This window comes from Leopardus geoffroyi, chromosome B2 (genome assembly GCF_018350155.1).
Source record: "Leopardus geoffroyi isolate Oge1 chromosome B2, O.geoffroyi_Oge1_pat1.0, whole genome shotgun sequence".
Lineage (NCBI taxonomy): Eukaryota > Metazoa > Chordata > Mammalia > Carnivora > Felidae > Leopardus > Leopardus geoffroyi.
The window spans coordinates 118,326,239-118,348,512 of NC_059332.1; the positions used below are offsets into that span (position 1 = coordinate 118,326,239).

Here is a 22,274-nt window from a genome sequence, read left to right on the forward strand (position 1 = left end):
ATTTAAGTGGAATCACAGCGCTTGTCCTTTCGTGACTGGTTTATTTCACTTAATATAATGTCCTCTAGCTTCATCCTGTGACAGGATTTCCTTCTTTAAGGCTCAATAATATTCCATTCACCACATTTTGTATGGACAACGTTTTGTTTATCCAATTCATTCACTGATGGACACTGGATTGCTTCCACCTCTTGGCTATTGTGAGTAATGTCACAATGAACATGTGTGTGCAAATATCTCTTCAAGATGCTACTTTCAATACTTTTGGATATACACCCAGAAGTGGGATTGCTAGATCATATAATTTCTAATATTTTGAGTAACCTCTGTCCTATTTTCCATTATAACTGCACCATTTTACATTCCCACCACCAGTGCTCAAGGATTCCAATTTCTTCCTATCCTCACTAACTCTTCTTTTGTTTTCTTGCTGGTGGCCACGCTAATGGGCGTGAGATGGCACAAAGGCACTATTTAATAGATATTTGTTAATGTCTAGATAGACGGAGGCCACAAAGATAAAAAGGTATGGTCTCTGCCCTCAAGAAGTTCCTAGAGTAACAGTAAGAAAGACTGACATAAATAAGGTTTGTGCTGAATGTCTAGATAACAGATGGAAGAAACATCAACTCCCCTTGAGTTGGGAGCTGGAGGGATGGTGGTAGTAAATGGTCAAGGAAACTCTCATAGGGCAGGATACTTAAATGTTAAGTAGGCACTCAGATACAAAAAAGAATGGGAAGGGCATTCCAAAGGTAAAGAATAATATGTTCAAGCAGATATAGTATGGACCAACAAGGCTCCTGTTAGGAGAGAAATCTGGTGTGGACTGAATCCAGACCGTATGTGAGAGGTTACTGGAAAATGAAACAAAAGTGGAGCCTTGTAAGCCATACTAAGAGGATTAGATTGTATCCAGTAAATGGTGTTACGCCAGGGAGAGCCAAGATCCAATGTGCACTTCAGAGAACTCAATCTAGCAGCAGTGTGAAGGAAGCATCACCATAGGGGCCTGGGGCCGGGCAGTTAATCCACATAGGAGGCTAACAAAATGGTCAAAGCAAGAGAGGACAAGGACCTAAACCAAAGAAAAACTGTGGATAGAGAGGACCAAGAGAAGGATGTTAGTGGGTAGAAAAGACAGAGCTTTTTGACTGATAAGCAATGGAAGGAGGTGGAAGGAGGTGGAAGGAATCTCTACCTAACTCTTCAGGGAACAGATGAAGTTTAAGGGGCAGATGCCAGCTTGCTTGGAGACAATGGACTGCAGTGCAGTGTCCAGTAGGCAGCTAAACAGGAGTCGAAGATTCGGGTCAAAGATATGGATTAGACACATATATTGGAAGTTGTAAAAATAAAAACTAGTGAATCCTAGCTAAATACCACTCTTTCTTATGTAAATCTAGTGTTGCAGACATACCAGATGTCTTTATGTAGCATATCCTGTTTCTACTAACAGAACGTGTTTTCCTGCATATTTTACAACACGCTAAATGGTTTCCCTTTTTCCACACGGCTTAAATGCTTTTATGAATCTCCCATATGTAGTCTCAGAAAAAGTGGGTAATGATAGCCAATTCCCATCACTTTCTGTTTTATAGCTTTGCGGACCAGCAGAAGGCCCATGGTTGGAAACATTATCAAGACCACTTTTAATTTCAAGTCTAAAAAGAGCAACTAGTTTATTTAGTTGAATATCTAATTTGTTATTACTTCTGAAAAAAGTATTCTAAACAGAATTCTAGTAAGAATACTCACATACTATTCTGTAGGCAGGCATCCAATTTAATAGTCTTTGGCTTAAATGTGGAATTAAACCAATTAGGTATCAAGACTTTAAAAACTAAGCCAATTGAGAAACTTTAATTTATAGATAATTATCACCCTTAGTACCCTGTATTTCATTACCAGGACATATAAACAATGACAGCATGTGGGCAAATAACTTCACAGCCTATGTTCATCTACTATGTTGTGTTCTATTGACTGTGACGTAAAATGTCAGATGCTGGAAAGTACCTCCTTTGACTGTGACCAAATGCTCCGGGCATCCTCAGACAGAATGATCACAGTGAGTCTGTCCACAGGCACAATCTAACAGACTTGAGAGGGCTTCGCTCTAGGGTGCCAGAGGACCAAACCTTTACTCTTCACTCCTACACTCAGTATCTTCTCTACCATTAGTCAAAGTGAAGTAGAGAAGGAACGGTCCTTTCTTGACAGTGAGGAAAGTGCTAGAGACTGAATGTTTGTCCTCCCCTCCCCCATTCATACCTTGAAACCTAATCCCCAATGTGATAGTATTTGGAGGTGGGGCCTTTAGGAGGTGATGAGATCATGAAGGTGGAACCCTCATGGATGGGAGTAGCATCCTTATAAAAGAGGCTCAGAGAGCTGCCTGTCCCTTCAGCCATGTGAGGTTACAGAAGGCACTACCTTTATGAACCAAGAAGTGGGCCGTCACCAGACACAGAACCTGCTGGTATCTTGATCGTGGACTGCCCAGCCTTCCGGTGTTGTTTCTCAACCACTCACTCTATGGTACTTTGTTAGAAATGCCTAAATTGACTAAGACAGAAGGCTGCAGGTTAATTCTGGTTAATTACCAGAATGAATTAGTATCTCTCTCTTTAATTCACATATGAAACTGAAAAGTCCTGACGGTCCCTGGAATTGGCATTAAGCATCTAAAGGACTCTGATGCTCCTGCTTAGTGTCTTGGGAAATTCTTGGAGCACAGCAATCTCAACACACTTGATGTCAGGCAGATTTGCACTGGGTCCTGGCAGCTCATATCTACCCAACCTGTGTCCAGATGGGCACCACCTCCTTTTTTGCCCTCAGTAATCCAAAACAGGGCAAGGAACACATTCATTCCACATGGCCACCACAGTCTGTACAGCAAGGCAAACGCTCTCTCCCCAGCCTCCAGGTAAGTACGTTCCTTCTAAGATGCTTCCTTCCCTGTTTTAGGCATGCTTAACTCCCAGCATACAGGTGAATTCAAGAGCTAAAAATTCAACATAAAACATTTTAAATCAGTTCTTTTAGTCTCTAATAATTAACACAGGATGAGACATCCCATTCTGTCTGCTTATAGTATTAGTGGAAAAGCATATACACTCACACAGTGGCAAAAAGTTATAGGTGATTCTCTCTATACAAGGTTTTAGTATTTAGCAAATTTCTACAATATAAAATGTGTCAAAATAAATTATTTTAAAGCTAAAATTTTATACCACTTGAGGAAAAAAATACAGTATTTTCCTAAGAAGAAACAAACAAACTTGAAATCATTTCACTTACTTTCTGTTCAGGGCTTTCCTGAAATAAAAGTCCAAAATAGTCCTTTTCCAAGAGATTGAGATGTTCGCACACTTTGTCAAATAACACTTGTCCCTTCGCACATTTCTGAGGGAAAAGAAATGACATCTTTACTTTTCAAGCACTAAAGATTCCACAAGTACTACAAATAAAGGACTTCACATCAGATAATATTATTTAGCATAATATATTTGTTTTCTAATCTCTTATAACACAAGAGTGATTAATAACCTTTTCACTTTAGAATCCTTCCTCCTCCCTACACAAGGCATACATTCTAAAATGAAAGCGTGATCAAATGCTTTGCTTGCTACTCTATGAAAATACAAAACAGAATCAAAAAGTAAGATGCTAGGAGTTCACTTATTTTTATAATAGTACAAAAACAGAGACACCTGGGTAGCTTAGTCGATTAAGCATCCAACTTGGGCTCAGGTCATGATCTCACAGTTTACGTGTTTGAGCCCTGTGTCAGGCTCTCTGTCAGCTCAGAGCCTGAAGCCTGTTTTGGATTCTGTGTCTCCCTCTCTCTCTCCCTCTGCCCCTCTCCCACTTGTGCTCTCTCTCTAAAATAAGTAAACTTAAAAAATAAAGTAGTACAAAAACACGTCCAAACTGCCTCCCTCAAAATTCCTCAAGGTGGCTTATATTATATTTGTGAAATATACTCCCCCAGGAAAATCATTTAGCCCTATTCTTCAGTGGATCCTAACATGATTTATCCCATCAGTACTTAGGCTTTTTTGTTCCACAATTTGTAGAATAGAAAAAAAAAAATTATTTTTCAATTCAAGCTATGCTTTTTCTCAAGAATGACAGGACACTCTTCAGAACAATATCTTAAGATACAAGGGAATGGAACTAGGAGAATAAAATCAGTGGTCTCTAAGGATGTATTTTGTTTAAGAAGCTGCTATCCAGAGATGTAAAAGCCTTGGACAGGCACAGAAGAAAAACTCACAGTCTAATCAATGGCAAAACAAAGTGGTGACTCATTTCCAATGAAAACGCAGGCCCCTGGGAACACTCAAACTGCGAGGTCAGGTCACACACACCCCTCCATCCCCTGCATAGACAGAAGCTGGCCACTGGACTACAAGTGAAAACTGAACACGCCCTCAGACTTTTTCATTCTCAAGATGAATGCCCTAATGCCATCAAAATAGATACTTATTAGTTAATCCACTATGTGGAAACTGAGGTCTCCCACACATTTATCTTTAAAAATGGAATAAGAGGGGCACCCAGATGGCTCAGTTTGTTAAGCGTCCAACTCTTGATTTTGGCCTAGATCATGACCTCACAGTTCATCAGATCAAGCCCCACACTGGGCTCTGTGATCGCAGCAGAGCTTGGGATTCTCTCTCTCCCTCTCTCCCCAAATAAATAAACATTTTAAAACAGAACAAAAATGGAATAAAAGACGTTTTAATTTCAAATGAGTACAACTCTGATAAGGAGTTTCAAAAGACGGTCTTCAGAAACTCAATGCAAGGGTCTGTTTTTCTCTCCTCTAACCTTTCTTCCTTCTCTTTGTGGGAGCAGAGGTGGAAAACTCAAGCCTGAGAGACATGTAAAGGAGGATCTGGAACTTTCATTATTAAATGTTTTATAGTAATGTTTCTTTTAAAAAGAGGGGAGCAGGGGCGCCTGGGTGGCGCAGTCGGTTAAGCGTCCGACTTCAGCCAGGTCACGATCTCGCGGTCCGTGAGTTCGAGCCCCGCGTCGGGCTCTGGGCTGATGGCTCAGAGCCTGGAGCCTGTTTCCGATTCTGTGTCTCCCTCTCTCTCTGCCCCTCCCCCGTTCATGCTCTGTCTCTCTCTGTCCCAAAAATAAATAAACGTTGAAAAAAAAAAAAAAAATAAAAAAAAAAAAATAAAAATAAAAAGAGGGGAGCAGAGCTAAGATGGCAGAGATATAAGGGGACAAGGATTTTCCTTGTCCCTCAAACACAGCTGTAATCGGGTCAGATCACTTGAGACATCCAGGAAGTCAATCTGTGCAGTGGCAGAACGATCTCCACAGGTGGAGTGAGACTGCTTGGTGGGACAGAGGTGCATGTATGTGAAAACTGGGGGAGATAAATTGGCACGGGTATGGAGGGTAGGGAACTCCTTCTGTGGAGAGACGAAAGAGAAAGAGAAAGAGAGAGGGACTGTGAAATTGCAGTATCCAGTTAGCACAAGAGGCAAACCTCTCCAGACCACAGACTGGGGAACGAGAAATACGGTGAGTGCCAGTTTCTATTTTGCAAACAGCCTTAGGAGCTGAAACTCGGAGCTTTCTAAAGTGCACAACTTTCTCCAGACTGAAGCCAGAGCCCTGTGCACGCACCTGGGGGCAGAAGGAGCCAACCCTGGGGCACAGTAGGATCTCAGGGGCACCCTCAGAGAGAACAGTCCCTTTCCTCAAGCACTGTGGGAAGAAGGTTGATTGCCTCCCCCAGGGACAAAAGACTTTGCAGGCCCGAGCCAAAGGCCTTTATCAGCAGGGCAGAGTGGCGCTACCCCAGAGCAGGCTCTGTGAGGTGCAGGGCCCTTGAAGACACCAGGTTTTGAATCCCAGCTGAGTGCGTGGGAGAGAGTGGAGTAGGGCAAGTCGACCTATTCTGTGAGGGCTGCCTGAACAGCGTGGTTTGAGACACCTGGTCTGGGGAGCAGAGATTGGGGGGGGTCGTCATTTTTCTCCCCATCACCAAAGGTGGGGCTTCAGGGAGCAACACGGCAGTCCCCCTGTGGAGGCGAGACCCGCTTATACCAAACCTGCCCTTCCGTGCCTGGTAACTGCACATCTACCCAAGTAAGATTGACACTGACCGTACCAGACCGCCTCTCCTCCAGACCAGCACAGCCACGGCCCCAGGGACCAATAGCTGTGTTTTTTTTTTTAATTTTTCTTTGTCTTTTTGTTTCTACCCTCCTCTTTTTCTCTTTTGGAACCAGGCTCATAATTTTGGATTTGTTTTTGGTGAATTATATATACTAATACTAAATATACATACGTGTGTGTGTGTGTGTGTGTGTGCGCGCGCGCGCACGTGTGTGTACATTTGTTCAATCAGGCATTTTTAATTCTTTTTACACCTTTTCTATCCTTTATTTTCCTTTCTCTTTCTCTGGATTTAGCATTATAGTTTTTTTGATTCTCTGTTTGGTCTTCTGACCCCCACCCCCCCCCTTTCATTTTTCTCTTTTTATGGGATCAGGATTCCCCTTACCTTTTTCTTTTTCCAGGGTGTCTTCAATGAACAAATCAAAGCACACCTGGTTGAAAGTCCAAACACTCCACCACTACAGGCGAGCAGTTTTCCAGAGGACTGACCAGTGGGACTGAGGAGCCAAAACGCAACAACAGGGTGCACACAACATACACCAAAAACACTTCCTGAAGTGCCAGGCCCTGAACGGTGTATGACGCCTTTTTAATGTAATAGTGCTCGCAGGTGCGGGACACAGAACAAGCTATTAAAACATGCAAAAGACAGGGGCGCCTGGGTGGCTTGGTCGGTCGAGCGTCTGACTTCAGCTCAGGTCATGATCTCACAGTCCGTGAGTTCGAGCCCCGCGTCAGGCTCTGTGCTGACAGCTCAGAGCCTGGAGCCTGTTTCAGATTCTGTGTCTCCCTCTCTCTCTGCCCCTCCCCTGTTCATGCTCTGTCTCTCTCCATCTCAAAAATAAATAAACGTTAAAAAAAAAAAAATTAAAAAAAAAAATGAGGTATGCCTATATTTATAAAAAAAAAAAAATGTGAAAGAAAACACGCAAAAGACAGAAACTTAGCCAAACTGACAAAATAGAAGAACACAATACAAAAATCGAGAATTCTGAAAGCAGTTAGGGACAAACAGGCCTTAACCTACAAGGGTAGACACATAAGGGTGGTAGCCGACCTGTCCACTGACACTTGGCAGGCCAGAAGGGAGTGGCAGGAAACATTCAATGTGCTGAATAGGAAAAATCTGCAGCCAAGACTCCTTTATCCAGCAAGGCGGTCATTCAGAATAGGAGAGATAAAGGCTTTCCCAGACAAACAAAAACTAAGGAGTTCATGACCACTAAACCAGCCCTTCAAGAGATCCTAAGGGAGACTCTGTGAGTGGAAAGCAGTAAAAAACTAAAAATAAAATAAAGTGAATACATAGAATTATACTAAATAGCAGAGGAAAGAAGGTGAAAGCAACACAGATTATTTCAACACAGCAAGCACTGTACCTTCACTGTATCACTACAGATTCAGGAAAGTACTAAGTACATTTAAAATACGTATGTGTGTCTATGTCTGTATATTCAAAGTACATACTAATAGAGTATACTAAGGAAGTGTACTGAACTCTGGATTCCAAATGCCAAAGTTTTACATTCATTTCCATTACTAACAAATTATGTGACCAGGGACAAGATACTTCACTTCTATTTGCCTTACCTGGCACATCTGTGAAACAAGGGAATAAAATCCACCACAGACTGGAGTACCAAAAATTGTAATACAGAGAGCTTAGAACAGTATATGTGGCACATAGTGCTTCATCAGTATTGGCTCCTATTGTTATAAGCTGGAGAGTTTTGTAACATGAAAAGTGATTAATTTCACTTACATGGGATTTTGGCTTAAGCTTTTAAAATGAAAGCTTCTCAATTTCATTATTTGATCTACATGCAATTATTAACCTATATAATTAAAACTTTGAGTTTGGAGGTATTTTAGAGTAACTTTATGAGGAGAAGGGAAGGCAAAGCAGACAGCTGGCTTTCTTAAATGTGCAGTGAAATCATGGTCCAGGAGGAGATACGGTTGCAAATAACAGCAATGAATATTTTAAAGGTAATAAATAAGATAGAATTCACTTTCTCTGACGTAAACTTCAACAACATTGTTCACTTCTGAGTCTGTAGTGAGTAGAAAATGGCCCATCATTAATAGGTGGTCATAAGATACTTCTTGAATCAACTGGAAAAACATTATGGTGTACTATATGTAACATACTTATTTTAATGAGGTGATATTTAACCTACTCAGGCTCCCAATGACTGACCATAGCCACAATTTCAGCACCCACTTTGAAATTAGGAACTTTCCTTATCAGAGATAACAAAGCAAACAAACTACTATAGCTCCTGCCACATCTATTTACTTGAACATCATCCTCTATGCATTTCTAATAAAGGACTCACAAAAGACATTTTATTTACTATAAAGCAGAAATTATCTTCTTATTTAGAAAGATGCCAAAAAACTCAAAAAGCGCTAATATAAGTTGTCCTTTAACCAGATAAAATTTCCCAAACTTACCATTTCTACAAAACATCTGGCTATATGTGACAACTACTTTCAAATGAGCAAACTACTAAAACCGTTAGATATCATGAAGAAATGTAACAGAAACAAAAGGAGATTCATACTATTTGATAGTATGAATGCTATTGATATTGACAAATGCTATTTGAAAGTAGGGTCAAAAGAATATTTAAGACAACTAATGTCTATGAACACACACCTCTGTTCAAAGAGGAAACCTATTCCAACACTGGCTTAAAGTGCGTTTTTATTAATAAATCATACTTTCTCACTGGTTTCCATTTCAAAAATAGAAACGTGCTCTCATGGACAGAATTCCCCTAGAAGATTAAGAGTAAAAACATCCACAAAGCTCACCACCACAATTTGGCATCAGTGTGCTGGGCAGCATGGGGCGGGGAACGAGGGGCATCCACACAGGGGCTGGAGTCAGACCTAGTCCCTCCCTCATCAACACCTTGTAGGCACTTTACTATAGACAAGTGAGACAATAGGCAAACCAGATAGTCTCCTTAACTGTAAAAGGAAGTCATAGGTATCCCACAGCTCACTGTGAGGGTCAAGTTAACCCAGTGAGACAGTACACATCAAAGTGCCAAACCAAGTGCCTTCCTCCATCAGCTGAATCCTGTCACAAACTGTTCTTTCACTAGCCCACATCTAACAAACATCAGAGTATCTTCTAGATGCTCAGATTGCTTCTCTGCTATGCTCTCCTTCCCTTCTCTAGGAAACAGATTTTAAATGCTTGATTAGATCTTAACTGCATACACGTATTACTTAGGCTTCCATTCAGCATCTCCACCCTTAACGAACTCAACATCTGGCTGGAAAAGCAAGAATGTAAAAATATCGTGAGACACGTACTAAAAGATGCATGTGCAAAGTGCTATGGAAACACCAAGAACAGATGAGTAACAGGGTCTGAGAAATACCACAGCTTTACCAAGACTGTAGCATCTGAAATGAATCTTAAAGGAAATGATTTCTTTCAAGGCAGAGAAACAGCATATTCGGAAGAGCTTAATTTCCCCTTTGGATGTTTATAGAGTCTGATGCGGCCAGTTTCTATTCAAGTGACACTGGAGACTATAGGAAGATGAAAAAAGTAACCCATCCATAAGAGACAAGCCATGCAGTTTGCCTGCCAGTTATACAGTCCCACTCGCACACGACTGCAAGAGCTTGCCAGGCTAAAAGGCTCAACATATTCTGATCCAGCATCTAATACGTATTAGTTCCTATGTTAAGACATCATGAAAACAATGATAAATAAGACATAGATGGTCTTGGGAACTTTACAGTCAAATGACAGAAAAAAATAAAAGAAGAAATCCCCCAAGGGAAAACCAAGTCCTGTGAATCTATGCCTTTAGAGATAACTAGCTCCCTGGTCCAGAGGACATAGCCGATGGCCCTGGAGATAGCTTCATCCAATAAACAGCTCTACTCAAAGACAATGTCTTACTCTGTGCATAAAGATTAACCAAATACAATCGCATCTTCCCTCGGGAGTTTAAATACAAGATGCACGCGCACGCATGTACACGGTTCTCCAGCAGAGTGGTATCAACACTGAGGTGAAGATAGTGAGAAGGCAATCAGCAGAAGCCAAGGGTATCAGGAGGTAGACCTCTAGTTGCCAAGCATGTTCCATTGGTCTCACTAGTCCCATGAGATGTCCCATGTATATACCCACATCCGCCAGAAGGGGAGTGAGAATAGGATAAGGAAAATTCTGCTTAATGTACATAACTACTAGGCATGCAGCTTCCTATTTGCATGTAAGATACCCTGGGAAGTTCTATGGTGAAAAAAACGTGTTTCCCATCATTCAACCTGATGTTTCCCAAAATTATTTGGCTAAATAAAGCACAGTCATATTTTAATACAACACTTACTAACTTACTCCATATCAGAATTACTGTTCTCCAGACCATTTATCTCAAGAAATGCGGGAAAAAAAGATTACCATGATCTGGCCCTCAAGCAGATTTTGGAGAATGGCATTAAAATTTTTTATTACTATTAGTATGATTTATTAAACTTAAAAAAAAAAAAAGTTCACCCATTACCTTGTTGATTCAAAAATGCCAAAAAAAGAGAATTTGGTTTAAACTGGTTCAGAATTGGATGCATCTAGCTGTCTGGCTGAAGCAAATGATTATTCCCAGAGATTAAAAAAAAAAAAAAAAAAAAAAAAAAAATCCCAACAAATATAATCAAAAAATCAAAACACATACAAAGAAACCAATCACTATTATTATTAGATGCAATATCAGAATCAGATCTTCATATACTGTAGATAATGGAATTATCAGGTACAGAACACAAAATAAGTATGTTTTACATGTTTAAAGAAATATTATAAAATATAAACTATCAAAAAGCAGATTCTGAAAAGAACCAAACAGAATACCTAGAAATAAAACCTTTAACAATAGATTATAATCCAAATGGGCAGATTTTGGCACAGTTAAAGAGAAAACCAGTGAACCTCAAGATGGATCTGAAAAACGTAACCAGAATGCAACAAAGAAAGATGGAAAAAATGAAAGAATTTCAGACATGGAAGACAGAATGAGGAGGTCTACATGTATTTCATCAGAATTCTAACTGAAGGGGCATGAAGGGGCAACTGGCTGGCTCACAGTGGAGCACGTAGCCCTTGATCTCAGGGTTGTGAGTTCAAGCCACATGTTGGGTACAGAGATTACTTAAAAATAAAATCTTTAAAAAAACAATTCTAATTGAAACCAATAGAATTGAAACCAATAGAATAAGAGGCAATAGACATCTTGCCTATGTAAAAGACGTAATAGTTGATTAATGCTAAAACTCTCAAATTAAGAAGACTCCACGGATCTCGAGCCACATAAAATGAAATCCATTACTCTATAATCACGTTATTCCATTATTTTATTATTCCGATTCATTAACATTCAAAAGGTTTTGACATTCTTTTTTAAAAATAATAAATATAGTAAAGCCACCAAGACAAGAGGGAAAGAAACAGGAGCTAAGGAATAAGGATTGATTGTAAGAAAACGAACAGAAAACCCAGAGAAGTTACTCTTAAGAAACCTACAACGGATCCGCTTGTGGAAGCTAATTCAAAAAGGCAAACAAAATGCACGCTTCTTCTCCCATTAAGAAACTATATCAGACTATCTCATGTTGAATACTACATATTCAGGGTTCCACATGGTTACGCTTTATGAGGGCTCCTCGTCAATCAAACTTGCCCATAGCGGTATGACCCAGTGGCTCACAACTTTTCTTTGCCTTCACACTGATCACTTTGTGTCACACTCCACAAATAATGCTCACGATTCAGGGGAAAGGAACCAAGACACAATTCATAACGGTAACACGGAAAGACGTGGGGTGGTATGCCAGTTGAAACTGTTCCTTCTCCCCTCCAGATTCCAGTGTGTACCGTCTCTTTCGTTAGAATCACTGATTCTCAACTGTATTGAGGAAAAATACTGCAGTAAAATGCCAGTGACCTGGATTTGAACAACAGCCTCACTTCTTAAGAGCTAGGTAACCCGAGGCAAGTTACTTAACTTTGCTATGCCTCAGTTTCCTCTCTTTCAAATACAAATACTTCTGGGGGGTCTGGGTGGCTCTTTCGGTTAAGTGCCCGACACTTGATTTCAGCTGAGGTCACAATGTGAGGGTCCTGAGATTGAGCCCTGTGCCAGGCTATGTGCTGAATGTTGAACCTGCTTACGATTCTCTCTCTCCCTCTGCCTCTGCCCCTACCCGGCTCAACCCCTCATTCTCTCCCCAAAATAAAACAAAATTAAATAAATAAAAATCAAATATAACCACTTGCTGTATAATAGTGATAATTAAATGAGGTGTATTTAAAATGCTTAATAAAATATTTGGCACTTTATATGGATTCATTCAAAGGCAGCTGAAATCACAGGACCTTTCTGAGCTGCCCTAAAACGAATTGATTTTAAATATGATTAAAGAGCTTTCACACTTATTTCATCCAGTCTCATTTCACAAATGAGAAAACTAAGGTTGCAGAGTTTAACCTATTTAACTTTTCAGTCTGATTTCCTGAATTTCTTTTGAAGAACACAATTCCTACTTGTGATATCCATAAACATTAGCACTCAGTATCATCCAGGAAGGCAACTTCCTCCTATTATCATTGTTTTGACTTTTTTATAAACAATTTGAATTCTATTTCATGAAAGGACTACAAATATACATTTGTTAACCAAGCAGAAAATACAGATATTTTGTTTTACTACGTGCACTTAAAATACCAGTACAAGTACCTGTCATAGCACTTTGGGGGTATTGCCCCAGATAACGAGGACTGTGGACTTGCCAAGACATACTCTCAAATTTCTTTCCTTTTTTTTTTTTTTTTTTTTTTTATTAATGTTTTTGAGACAGAGAGAGAGAGAGCATGAGCAGGGGAGGGGCAGAGACAGAGAGGGAGACACAGCATCCGAAGCAGGCTCCAGGCTCTGAACTGTCAGCACAGAGCCCAATGCAGGGTTCGAACTCACAGACTGTGAGATCATGACCTGAGCTGAAGTCGGACGCTTAACCGACTGAGCCACCCAGGTGCCCCTCAAATTTCTTTCTTAACCTGATTTATTTCCAACTGTTGAAACACTACCTCTAGAAAAATCTCCAAATTCTCTTTCCCCATAAAATCTAATCTCCCGATAGTTACCTTTCTCCTTCAAGCACTTTGTTACACATCTACGGTACTTATTCTTATATTCTAGTCCTTTTGATATTACTTTTGGAGACTGAATTCTTTAAGCAAAAGTATGTCTTACTTTAACATCTTCTAGGGCAGCATTTCATTGAGTAACTAGCTCACTAGTAGGTCAAAATATATCCATTGGATGGAATGGCTTCATGCCATGATGCCAGCCAAAAAGTTGGCCGAGCGGAGTCTAGAATTCAAGCCTCTGGCTAGCAGTCTTATGCAATCTCCTGGATCTAGCTCATGGACTACCACCCATAGATATTCAAGGAGCTAAACCAAACACACACTGCCAACTACATTCTGGAAGAAGAACAGCCACAGACCTACATTTCATTTTCACAATTCTACATTGTACTTAAACTCTTCGTTAGTGATTAGAGCATTTCCAAACACTTCTTGGGAACTGGAGAAATGACAAAAGCAGAAGTCAATCTGCCTCTCTTTCTCTTAAGAGCAGGCCATGCCCCACCTTTATGCAGAAGGAGGCAGGGGGGTTTTATAGACCCTTTACATTACTTCACAAAGACATCAGTTTCACCTTTACTTCCTCTTGCTAAGCGAAAGCAGGCCTTTGCTTTGTATCCCTTCTACCACTAGAATCTTTACAGACTACGAACTGTGTCGATTGCTACTCTATTAGCACTGAGTTAATTAAACCATTAAAACCATAAAACTTGCCAACCACACTCCAAAAAAATCTTACTTTCTATATTAAACCCCAACAAGCTTTACAATCTCTTTTTCCCTGTCTGCCTCTCCCTAACCCCACTTACAGCACAGACCAGAAATATAAAATCACTGGGCTGAAAAATCAAACAAAAAAAAGTCCTTTGGTCTACCTTCCAGGTATCAGATTTTTTTTCCCCATATTTAAAAAACTACATAATATATTAGAGAGCTCCAAAGGGCGGGGGGGGGGGGGGGGGGGGGGCGCGGGAAAGACATTTTAGATGGGTTTAAAATATGTTAGTCAAGGACTGAATTTAAAAAAAAATTCAGAAAAAGAAAAAGAAAAGAAAGGCAATCTACAGCAGACCCAGCTGAAGAAAGACAGACTGGAATCTGAGAAGCTGAGCAAAGTCCCCCATGCCTGTCTGTTATTTGTGGCATTCACTATTGAGGCCAAAACATGACATTTCTGGAGGCCTCTCAACTTAGAGGAATTTGTGCAACTGCTTACCCGGCAGATTGCAGTGGATGCCAACACCACTGGCGTTTTATAAAGCACCATCACGGTCTCCGTGTAGGCCCCTCCACACTGTAGTTATTGTGTGCCGAGGACAGAGTGCTGGGAAGTGCACAATGCAATGCATACATTACACCCCTCGAACCATGTATTTTGCACTAGCTCTAAACTACACTATGCAAATATAAAAGGCCAAGGAAAGAAAGGTATGCAAAGAGCAAACACAACAACAGATACATTGTCAGGCCATGGAGGAAATCAAAGAAAACCATACAGAAGAGTAAAGAGAGAGTCTCATATAGTCTAAGGCCATCATTTACCAGATCGTTCTTTTCCTACCAATCTGGGTGAGCTGTCAATACACCTCTGTCCCAAAGTTCACTGAAACCCCAACAAAAAGGGGTGCCTGGGTGGCTCAGTTGGTTAAGCATCCAACTTCGGCTCAGGTCATGATCTCATGGTTCGTGAGTATGAGCCCCGCATCGGGCTCTGTGCTGACAGCTCAGAGCCTGGATCCTGCTTCCCATTCTCTGTCTCCCTCTCTCTCTGCCCCTCCGCCCTCATGCTGTCTTTCTCTCAAAAATAAAAACATAAAAAAATTTAAAAAAAAACAAAAAGGAAGACACTATATCCAATTATTGTGTGTGTGTTGAAAATTTAATTCCAGAAATAAATGAGCCATTGATAATAAAGATTTTTAAGTTTCCCTGATTAATAAGAATTAAATTTGAAAACATTTTTCCAACTACTCAAAAAGACATGCATATTATAGAAAAAATATATATACATCTACACATAAAGTGAGTACAAATATGCACATACATGTATAGATACACACATATGTATCTTTCTTACTCTGAGTAGTTGAAAAGTTTGAAAAACTTTTTCATTAGTGATCAGGAAAACTGTGTATATGTACATCCACAAAGAAATAAACATACATTATCAAGATTATTAGCGTGTAGGTTTCTCATAAATCACCATAAGTAGAAGAAATTTTTCTTATATAGTATTCAAGACTAGGCTACAAAACGGAAGGGGTGGGGGGGGAACCTCACAGGTCATTATAAGATTTCTATTTCTTTTCCATTACACAGGATTCACGGGGTTAGGATTGATTGCTGAGCAATTCTGCATGTTGTGGACATGAACAACATAAAATAATGTAGTTTTAGGTGTTAGAAATAAAAATGCTACTAAAACAAAAACACACATGAGACCAGAACAGACTGCGCAATACCTCCCGGTAACTAAATCCTGCAATAATTTTAAAGGAAACCCTAGCAAAGCTGGAAGCATAGAGGCTCACCTTTAATGCAAATCATACGCACCCCTTAATGAACTCCTCAAGGACAGAGGAATGTGCCTTTCATACACACCGAAAGACCCTGTTTCAGGAACACAATGCTTCTAGGTCCATACAAGTCTAAATACAGTATTTGGATAGAATGTTTCTCTAACCCAGTGTGCCGACTCTTGAAATGTTTCGGAATTCTTAACTGGGCACACAATTCATCTCATAAGCAAGTAAGTTTAGATTACAAATGACACAGAAAAGTAGGTTTCATTTCTATGCTCTGTGGACCACAGCAAAAACAACAAAATCCTGCTACTAATATTATAAACTAACCAACACAGCACACTGTCAACCACCAACCTGAGTCTATGGACATGGCCCTTCTTCCTCCCAAAGCAAATAAATGCTTAATTTTCAGTCTTAAAAGATAACACACGGGGCGGGGGGGGGGGGGGGGGGGGTGCGGGGAGCGCCCTGGGTGGCTCAGTCAGTTGAGCATCCGACTTCAGCTCAGGTCATGATCTCACAGCTCATGAGTTCGAGCCCTACACGGGGCTCGCTGTCAGCATGGAGCCTGCTTGGGATGCTCTGTCCCCCTTCTCTCTGTCCCTCCCCTGCTCATGTTTGTTCTCTCTCTCTCAAAAATGAATAAACATAAAAAAAGGTAACACATTAAATTTTTAATCCTTCATCCACAATCACATTCTATATTTCTAAGGTGGTTGTAATTTAAATTTCCGGCAACCCAGACGCTTTCATCAGCTTTCAGGACACAAGAATCAGGTCACTGACCAGAGGGCACACCCTCGAGGACTTCTATCTCCACAGTGCAGAGCAGCCCTGCACTGTTGAAAGGGGCTGTTCCAGAGACCAGTCCCCACTCCTCTCACCAGCATGCTGGCTCCAGGGTAATCCCAAAGCGAGCCCTCAACTGGGGATGCAGAAAACCTCACAAAAGCCCCAGAGCAACAGAGCTCGAAGCTTATTAAACAGACCCGATTTGTTGATGAAATGTAAATATCTGCACAGAAATTTTATACAAGGGATTGTACTTAATTTTTGGCTTTGTCTTTAAATGATGATAAACACCCTTGTCAGTTCTAATACGTGTCATAAAAAGTGGTCCCTTAAACACCTTCCTTTCCTAATGAAAGTTGAACGAAACAGTATTGTAGCGTATCAGGAAAGAATCATCTAAATCTTCATTTGTTCTAAGTGAACAGCTGCTAACTGGCCTGCAATTTCTCATATGCAAAATCCAACTACATTTCTATTCTTATTCTCGTTGATTTTGGTGGTAAAGGAACTCATCTGACTTTTTTTTTTTTTTTTTAATCCAACTGGCTATGAACAAGGTCTCTCTCCCGACTCTCCAGTAAGAAGATAAATCCTTGAACATTAGGGATTGGTTTATTCAAAACTGCAAAATAAAGTGTATTGTTTTTAAATCATGTGGTGTTTTCTTACTTGTAAGAGTACTAACTAAAATCTAGAGTCTAAGCAAGTTCTTTGTATTATGAAGCCACTGTGCACATATAAGTGGTGTCAGTTTCCATTATGGGCCTTCCAAGTCACTAAGTTACTGATAAAATATAAAAAACATTGTCAGGAATTTATCCAAGGCATGGGATATTAGTGTTTTCATCCAAAATCCAAGAAAAAAAAAAAAAAAGGATCCTGAGAAAAATATACTCAGGCTTTTTAAAAGATAACAATTGCAGTTAATCAAGTCCTTGCTACACGTGGAGTGCTGCTCAAAGCAAATCCCGACCAGACAATCAGAGCCAGAGTGAGGAAACAGCTGTCAAGTAGACCCAGACACATAGTCAGACCTCCTGCAGTCTCCATGGAGGGTCTCTACTCCACTCACTTTCCTACCACTAGAGGAAAACACCTCGCCAGCCGTATTAATAAATCAACAAGGGGCTCATTTATGAATTCACCCAGTATCTGGGGAGCAGCGGTTCCGCAGAAGGTGCCTGGGATGTTACAGCCTCTCAGAGCAGTTCTTCACTCTTGTGCCTGGCATCAAACCCAGGATCTTCAGAGGTGACACCCGCGGGCATCTGTACTTTTTAAATTTTTCTATTAGGTTTTATTTCTTACAACAGTTCCAGGTTCACAGAAATGGAGAAGGCACAGAGATTTCCCATATACCCTCTAGCCTCACAAATGCATAGCCTCCCCCACAGTCAGCATCCCCCCCGGGTACATTTGTTACAACTGACGAACTTACACTGACACAGTCATAGTTACCGAGTCCATAGTTAACATCAGGGCCCACCCTTGGTGTGGCGCATTCTATCAGTTTGGACCAATGTATAATGACACGCGTCTACCACTGTAGAGTAATTCCACTGCCCTAAAAATCCTCTGTGCTCCTGTATCTTTAAAAATCGCAACCAAGGATTCTGACCATGAGGCAACGCAAAGGTCAGGGAACAGACCCCCTCTCCCAGAGTAAGACTATCTGCCCTCACACCAAAGTCCATTAGCTTTCTGTCTGGCCAGGCACCATGCAATGCTGTACATTCACCTTTCTTCCCTTTCAAAGGCTGAGACACAAAAGCCAGGACCCAAAGGAAAATACATTAACTGTTCAAGATTTCACTAAAAATCCTTTAAAAAAACGACTGGTTCGCAGAGCCTGGTAACATAAAATTTATCCGACAATCTTTAATAACAACTATCTTTGAAACTACATTTGAAATAAAATGATCAACAAATGGAAAAACACAAGACACACACTTGACCACAGATCTTATGTAGATGTGATCTTATCATAAACTGGGCCCAATGAAACTATTCTCACCTCTACTGGCCAGGAGTGTTTAAAATTTCTTTTTTTTTTTTTTTAAACAGTGGACCAAAGTAGAAGTTGCAATGCAGAATCATCTTAAATATTTACTTTATTACAGCTATAAAATAGAGGGAAACGGGATCTGATGCAAAAAGAGAGGCCTCGAGTTTTCTTTTTTAGCAACAATTTTCTTATACCTCACCACCTGAATTTCTGATTCTTGAACTCAATGACAAGCAACTTTTGGACAATCTGAGAAAAAAAATACATTTCATTTTGAGATAGCACAGTTTTTAAACACTGATCTGAGGCAACAGTGTTTCCATTCAGCTTGACATTTTTTCCCAAGTAAAAGTTTTTTCATTCCTGGTGGGTGACTAACAAACTCAAGTAAAACCAAAAGGAAAATGACAACAAGGTCTTTGTTCACCATAGAGGCGGGTTGGGGGGGGGGGGGTTGGGCGGTGCTGGGTGAATCTTCAAGACTTTAGACTTTAAAGATACATAAATTAACTACATAAGGAGAAAAACTGTGAGATATCCGAGAGAGAAACATGGGGATTCAGAAGCAAGGAAGTTAGAAAGTGTTTGGGTAAGTGCGGCTCTGATGCCTCCCCAAAAGGCTACCTTACCACCAATGTGTCTACCTGATCCAAGGACGCCATAAATCCAGCTTTCTAGACTGACACAAACTGCCTTAATGTTTTCTCGTGCCTTGGCTTCACTAGTGAAATTTTACCACTTAGGATTCTTTAGAGACAAGAGGTTTCTTTTAAAATGCAAATAATCTCTTAGAAGGCAGTACAGGTAATCAATCATTCACACACTGAAGTCATTCACTCAAATCACGGACGCTCTCATTACTTAGCCGAGAAATCCGCTACATTTGAGGAATTAGGAATTTAGATTCTAGAAGAAAAAGTAGGCAGGAAGCATGTAACATGTTTTTGTATCATACTGTAAGAGAATAATATCATCACGGAGGTAGGAACAAGAAAATCTAAGGGAGAAAAGTACCAAAAAAATAGGAAAATAATCTGAGAAAAAGAGAAGATTTTAAGTTTTGGCCTGAGTTAAAGTGAGGTAGAAATTCTGTCTTTCACAATCAACCTGGCAATCTAACCACCTGTGCACTGTTTCAATAGGAAAACATACGTTCTAAATAACTCATTTGCTGTTGTATGGCAATGTATAACCTGTTCATACACTGGAAACTTCCCTTATAAAGCCTCTCTGCACTAGGTATTTTGAATACCCAGATGGCCAACTCCAAGCCGTCCTGTATTATTTCTTCCCCAAAATGCAAAGTGACATGTGACATCTACTTGAAATTCAGAATCTTTTCCAACAGAAACAATATTTTTACCTGGCAAATAAGTTTCAGGTCAATCATTCTCATTCCCAACTTCAATTCAACTCCCACCCAAGCCTATGAGGTGAACAATATACCAATGATAAATACTGAAGCCCACGGTACAGTTTCTAACAGAATTTGGAGATAGTATAACATTTACTGGAAAACCTAAGTAAAATCAATACACCTGAGGATGAATGTTCTGACTGCAGAAGACCTAGGAATGCATGTCTAAAACACTAAGGAAATACAGAGAGAGAGAAAGAGGGAGAGAGAGAGAGAGAGAGAGAGAGAGAGAGAGAGTGTGTGTGTGTGTGTGTGTGTGTGTGTGTGTGTGTGTGTCTAATCCCAGTCCACAGCCCCAAATGGGCTTTTTGGAGGGGGAACAGTGGGAATAACAAAAAGTGAGAATTTATCAGTGTCACTTGGAAGAAGGCACCTGGCCTAAAAGCACAATTATTCTGGATCTTGGCAGATATATTCACCCTCCACAGTGGGTTGAAGACACCAGTTACTCTGTTGATGTAATACCCCTTGCTCTGAATTTCATGTTCACAAAGATACCTTATGATTATCACCTGGCATCATTCAAGGACTTCCTAACTATGAAGAAAAGAATTAGTTGACCAATTAACATATACATTTCATTCTTCCTGGTAGTTATCTCTCCCTATAAATCATTCCCTGGCATTCTAATGACTCTGTTCATAGGACTGATCAGCAAGGGCCAGTTTTCTTCTCCCTGACTGACTTGGGCACAGTGAATAAAGAATATATGTGTGCCAGGATGTCTGGGTGGCTCAGTCAGTTAGGCGGCCAACTTCGGCTCAGGTCATAATCTCATGGTCCGTGAGTTTGAGTCCCGCATCAGGCTCTGGGCTGACAGCTCTTCAGATTCTGCATCTCCCCCTCCCCAGTTTGCACTGTCTCTCTCAAAAATAAATAAATGTTAAAGAAAAATTAAAAAAAACAAAAAAGAATTAATGTGTGCCTAAAGCAGATAACCAGACTCTGCACAATGATCTCCCAAGTCCTATCCTACTGAACCTCCCCGTCCCCTCACCCCCCATACACACACCAAACCCTGGGCATCCTACTGGTCTCCACCAGCACTGTGATCTTACTCTGCAAACTTCAAGTATTATCATTATCTCTACAAAGTTATGAAACACTGAGCAAGAGAGTGGGGTAGGGGAAAAACAGTAATGGAGTTTCTTTTCACCTATGTTGTGAGATACACCCAGATTTCGAAACATTACAAAGTTGAGCTGAAGTGCACTTTAAATGTGAGAAGTACTGTACCAATGTGGAGTTTCGTCTATTAACAGCCACCCTCCCTCCATCAATTTCTGCGGGGATAAATGAGATAATATTCTATAAATTAAAAAGCTTTATAAAAACGAGGCACCTAAGCGGTTCAGTAGGTTGAGTGTCCAACTCTTGATTTCGGCTCGGGTCATGATCCCAGGGTCATAGGATCGAGCCCCACGTCAGGAGCCTGCACTGAGCATGGAGCCTACTTGAGATTCTCTCTCTCCTTTTCCCTCTGCACCTCCCCTGCTCACTCTCACTCAAAACCGAAACAAAACAAACTTTATGGAAATGTTAACTCTGGACACTTGTCCTAATCACTACATCCAGAACAGATCCTTACTACTGGAAAGGAGTCTGAAACCCAGCCTGAACGCGGGAACACAGCCTTTGCCCTCTGCTCCAACAAGCGAGGAGCATGGGCTCCGACAAGCGAGTCATAAGAGATGAGACTATTCCTCCAGAGTATCACCAAGGCTTGGTCGAGAAATGTGCAGTGGACAAAATCACACACTTTATACAAAGAGATAATGACCCATATCAAAGGAATAAGAAATGAATTAAACCTATTAATTACCAAAACCAACATAACGTATTTTAAGTAAATAGCGTCTCCATCTTTTCATTTCCTTTGACCTACCTCCACTCTGCCAAGAAAAGCCTGGGTCAAACCTAGCAACGCTGGCTTGCTCCTAACAAAGGTTTCCATGTTATCATGCTATCCTTGACCAAGGAGGAAGGAGGCATGCAAATCTTTTTTTCGTAACCCCTTATTTTCTGCTTGGATATTCCTATTTAACCGTTTTTAAATAGAAAATGTAATGGGCCAGGTATTGCTGAGTTTTCCTAAACAGACACTTAAATCCAGGAGCCCCTTTCTCCCGGTGAAGAGCTGACAATTCCAGCCCATGAGAACGTGGTACTTCTGTGGTCTCTAACCCATAAACGGTACTTCAT

General features: G+C 40.6%; 1 protein-coding gene across 50 annotated transcripts in view; it reads right to left on the reverse strand.

Annotated features, from left to right (window-relative positions):
- EPB41L2 (erythrocyte membrane protein band 4.1 like 2) overlaps positions 1–22,274 on the reverse strand; it is a 220,208-nt gene that overhangs the window by 83,043 nt on the left and 114,891 nt on the right. For all 50 annotated transcript variants that reach the window (XM_045499616.1, XM_045499612.1, XM_045499603.1 and 47 more), the window contains one exon: positions 3,307–3,411. In XM_045499616.1, the coding sequence (XP_045355572.1) occupies positions 3,307–3,411 (105 nt within the window). The remainder of the gene's footprint in view (positions 1–3,306; positions 3,412–22,274) is intronic.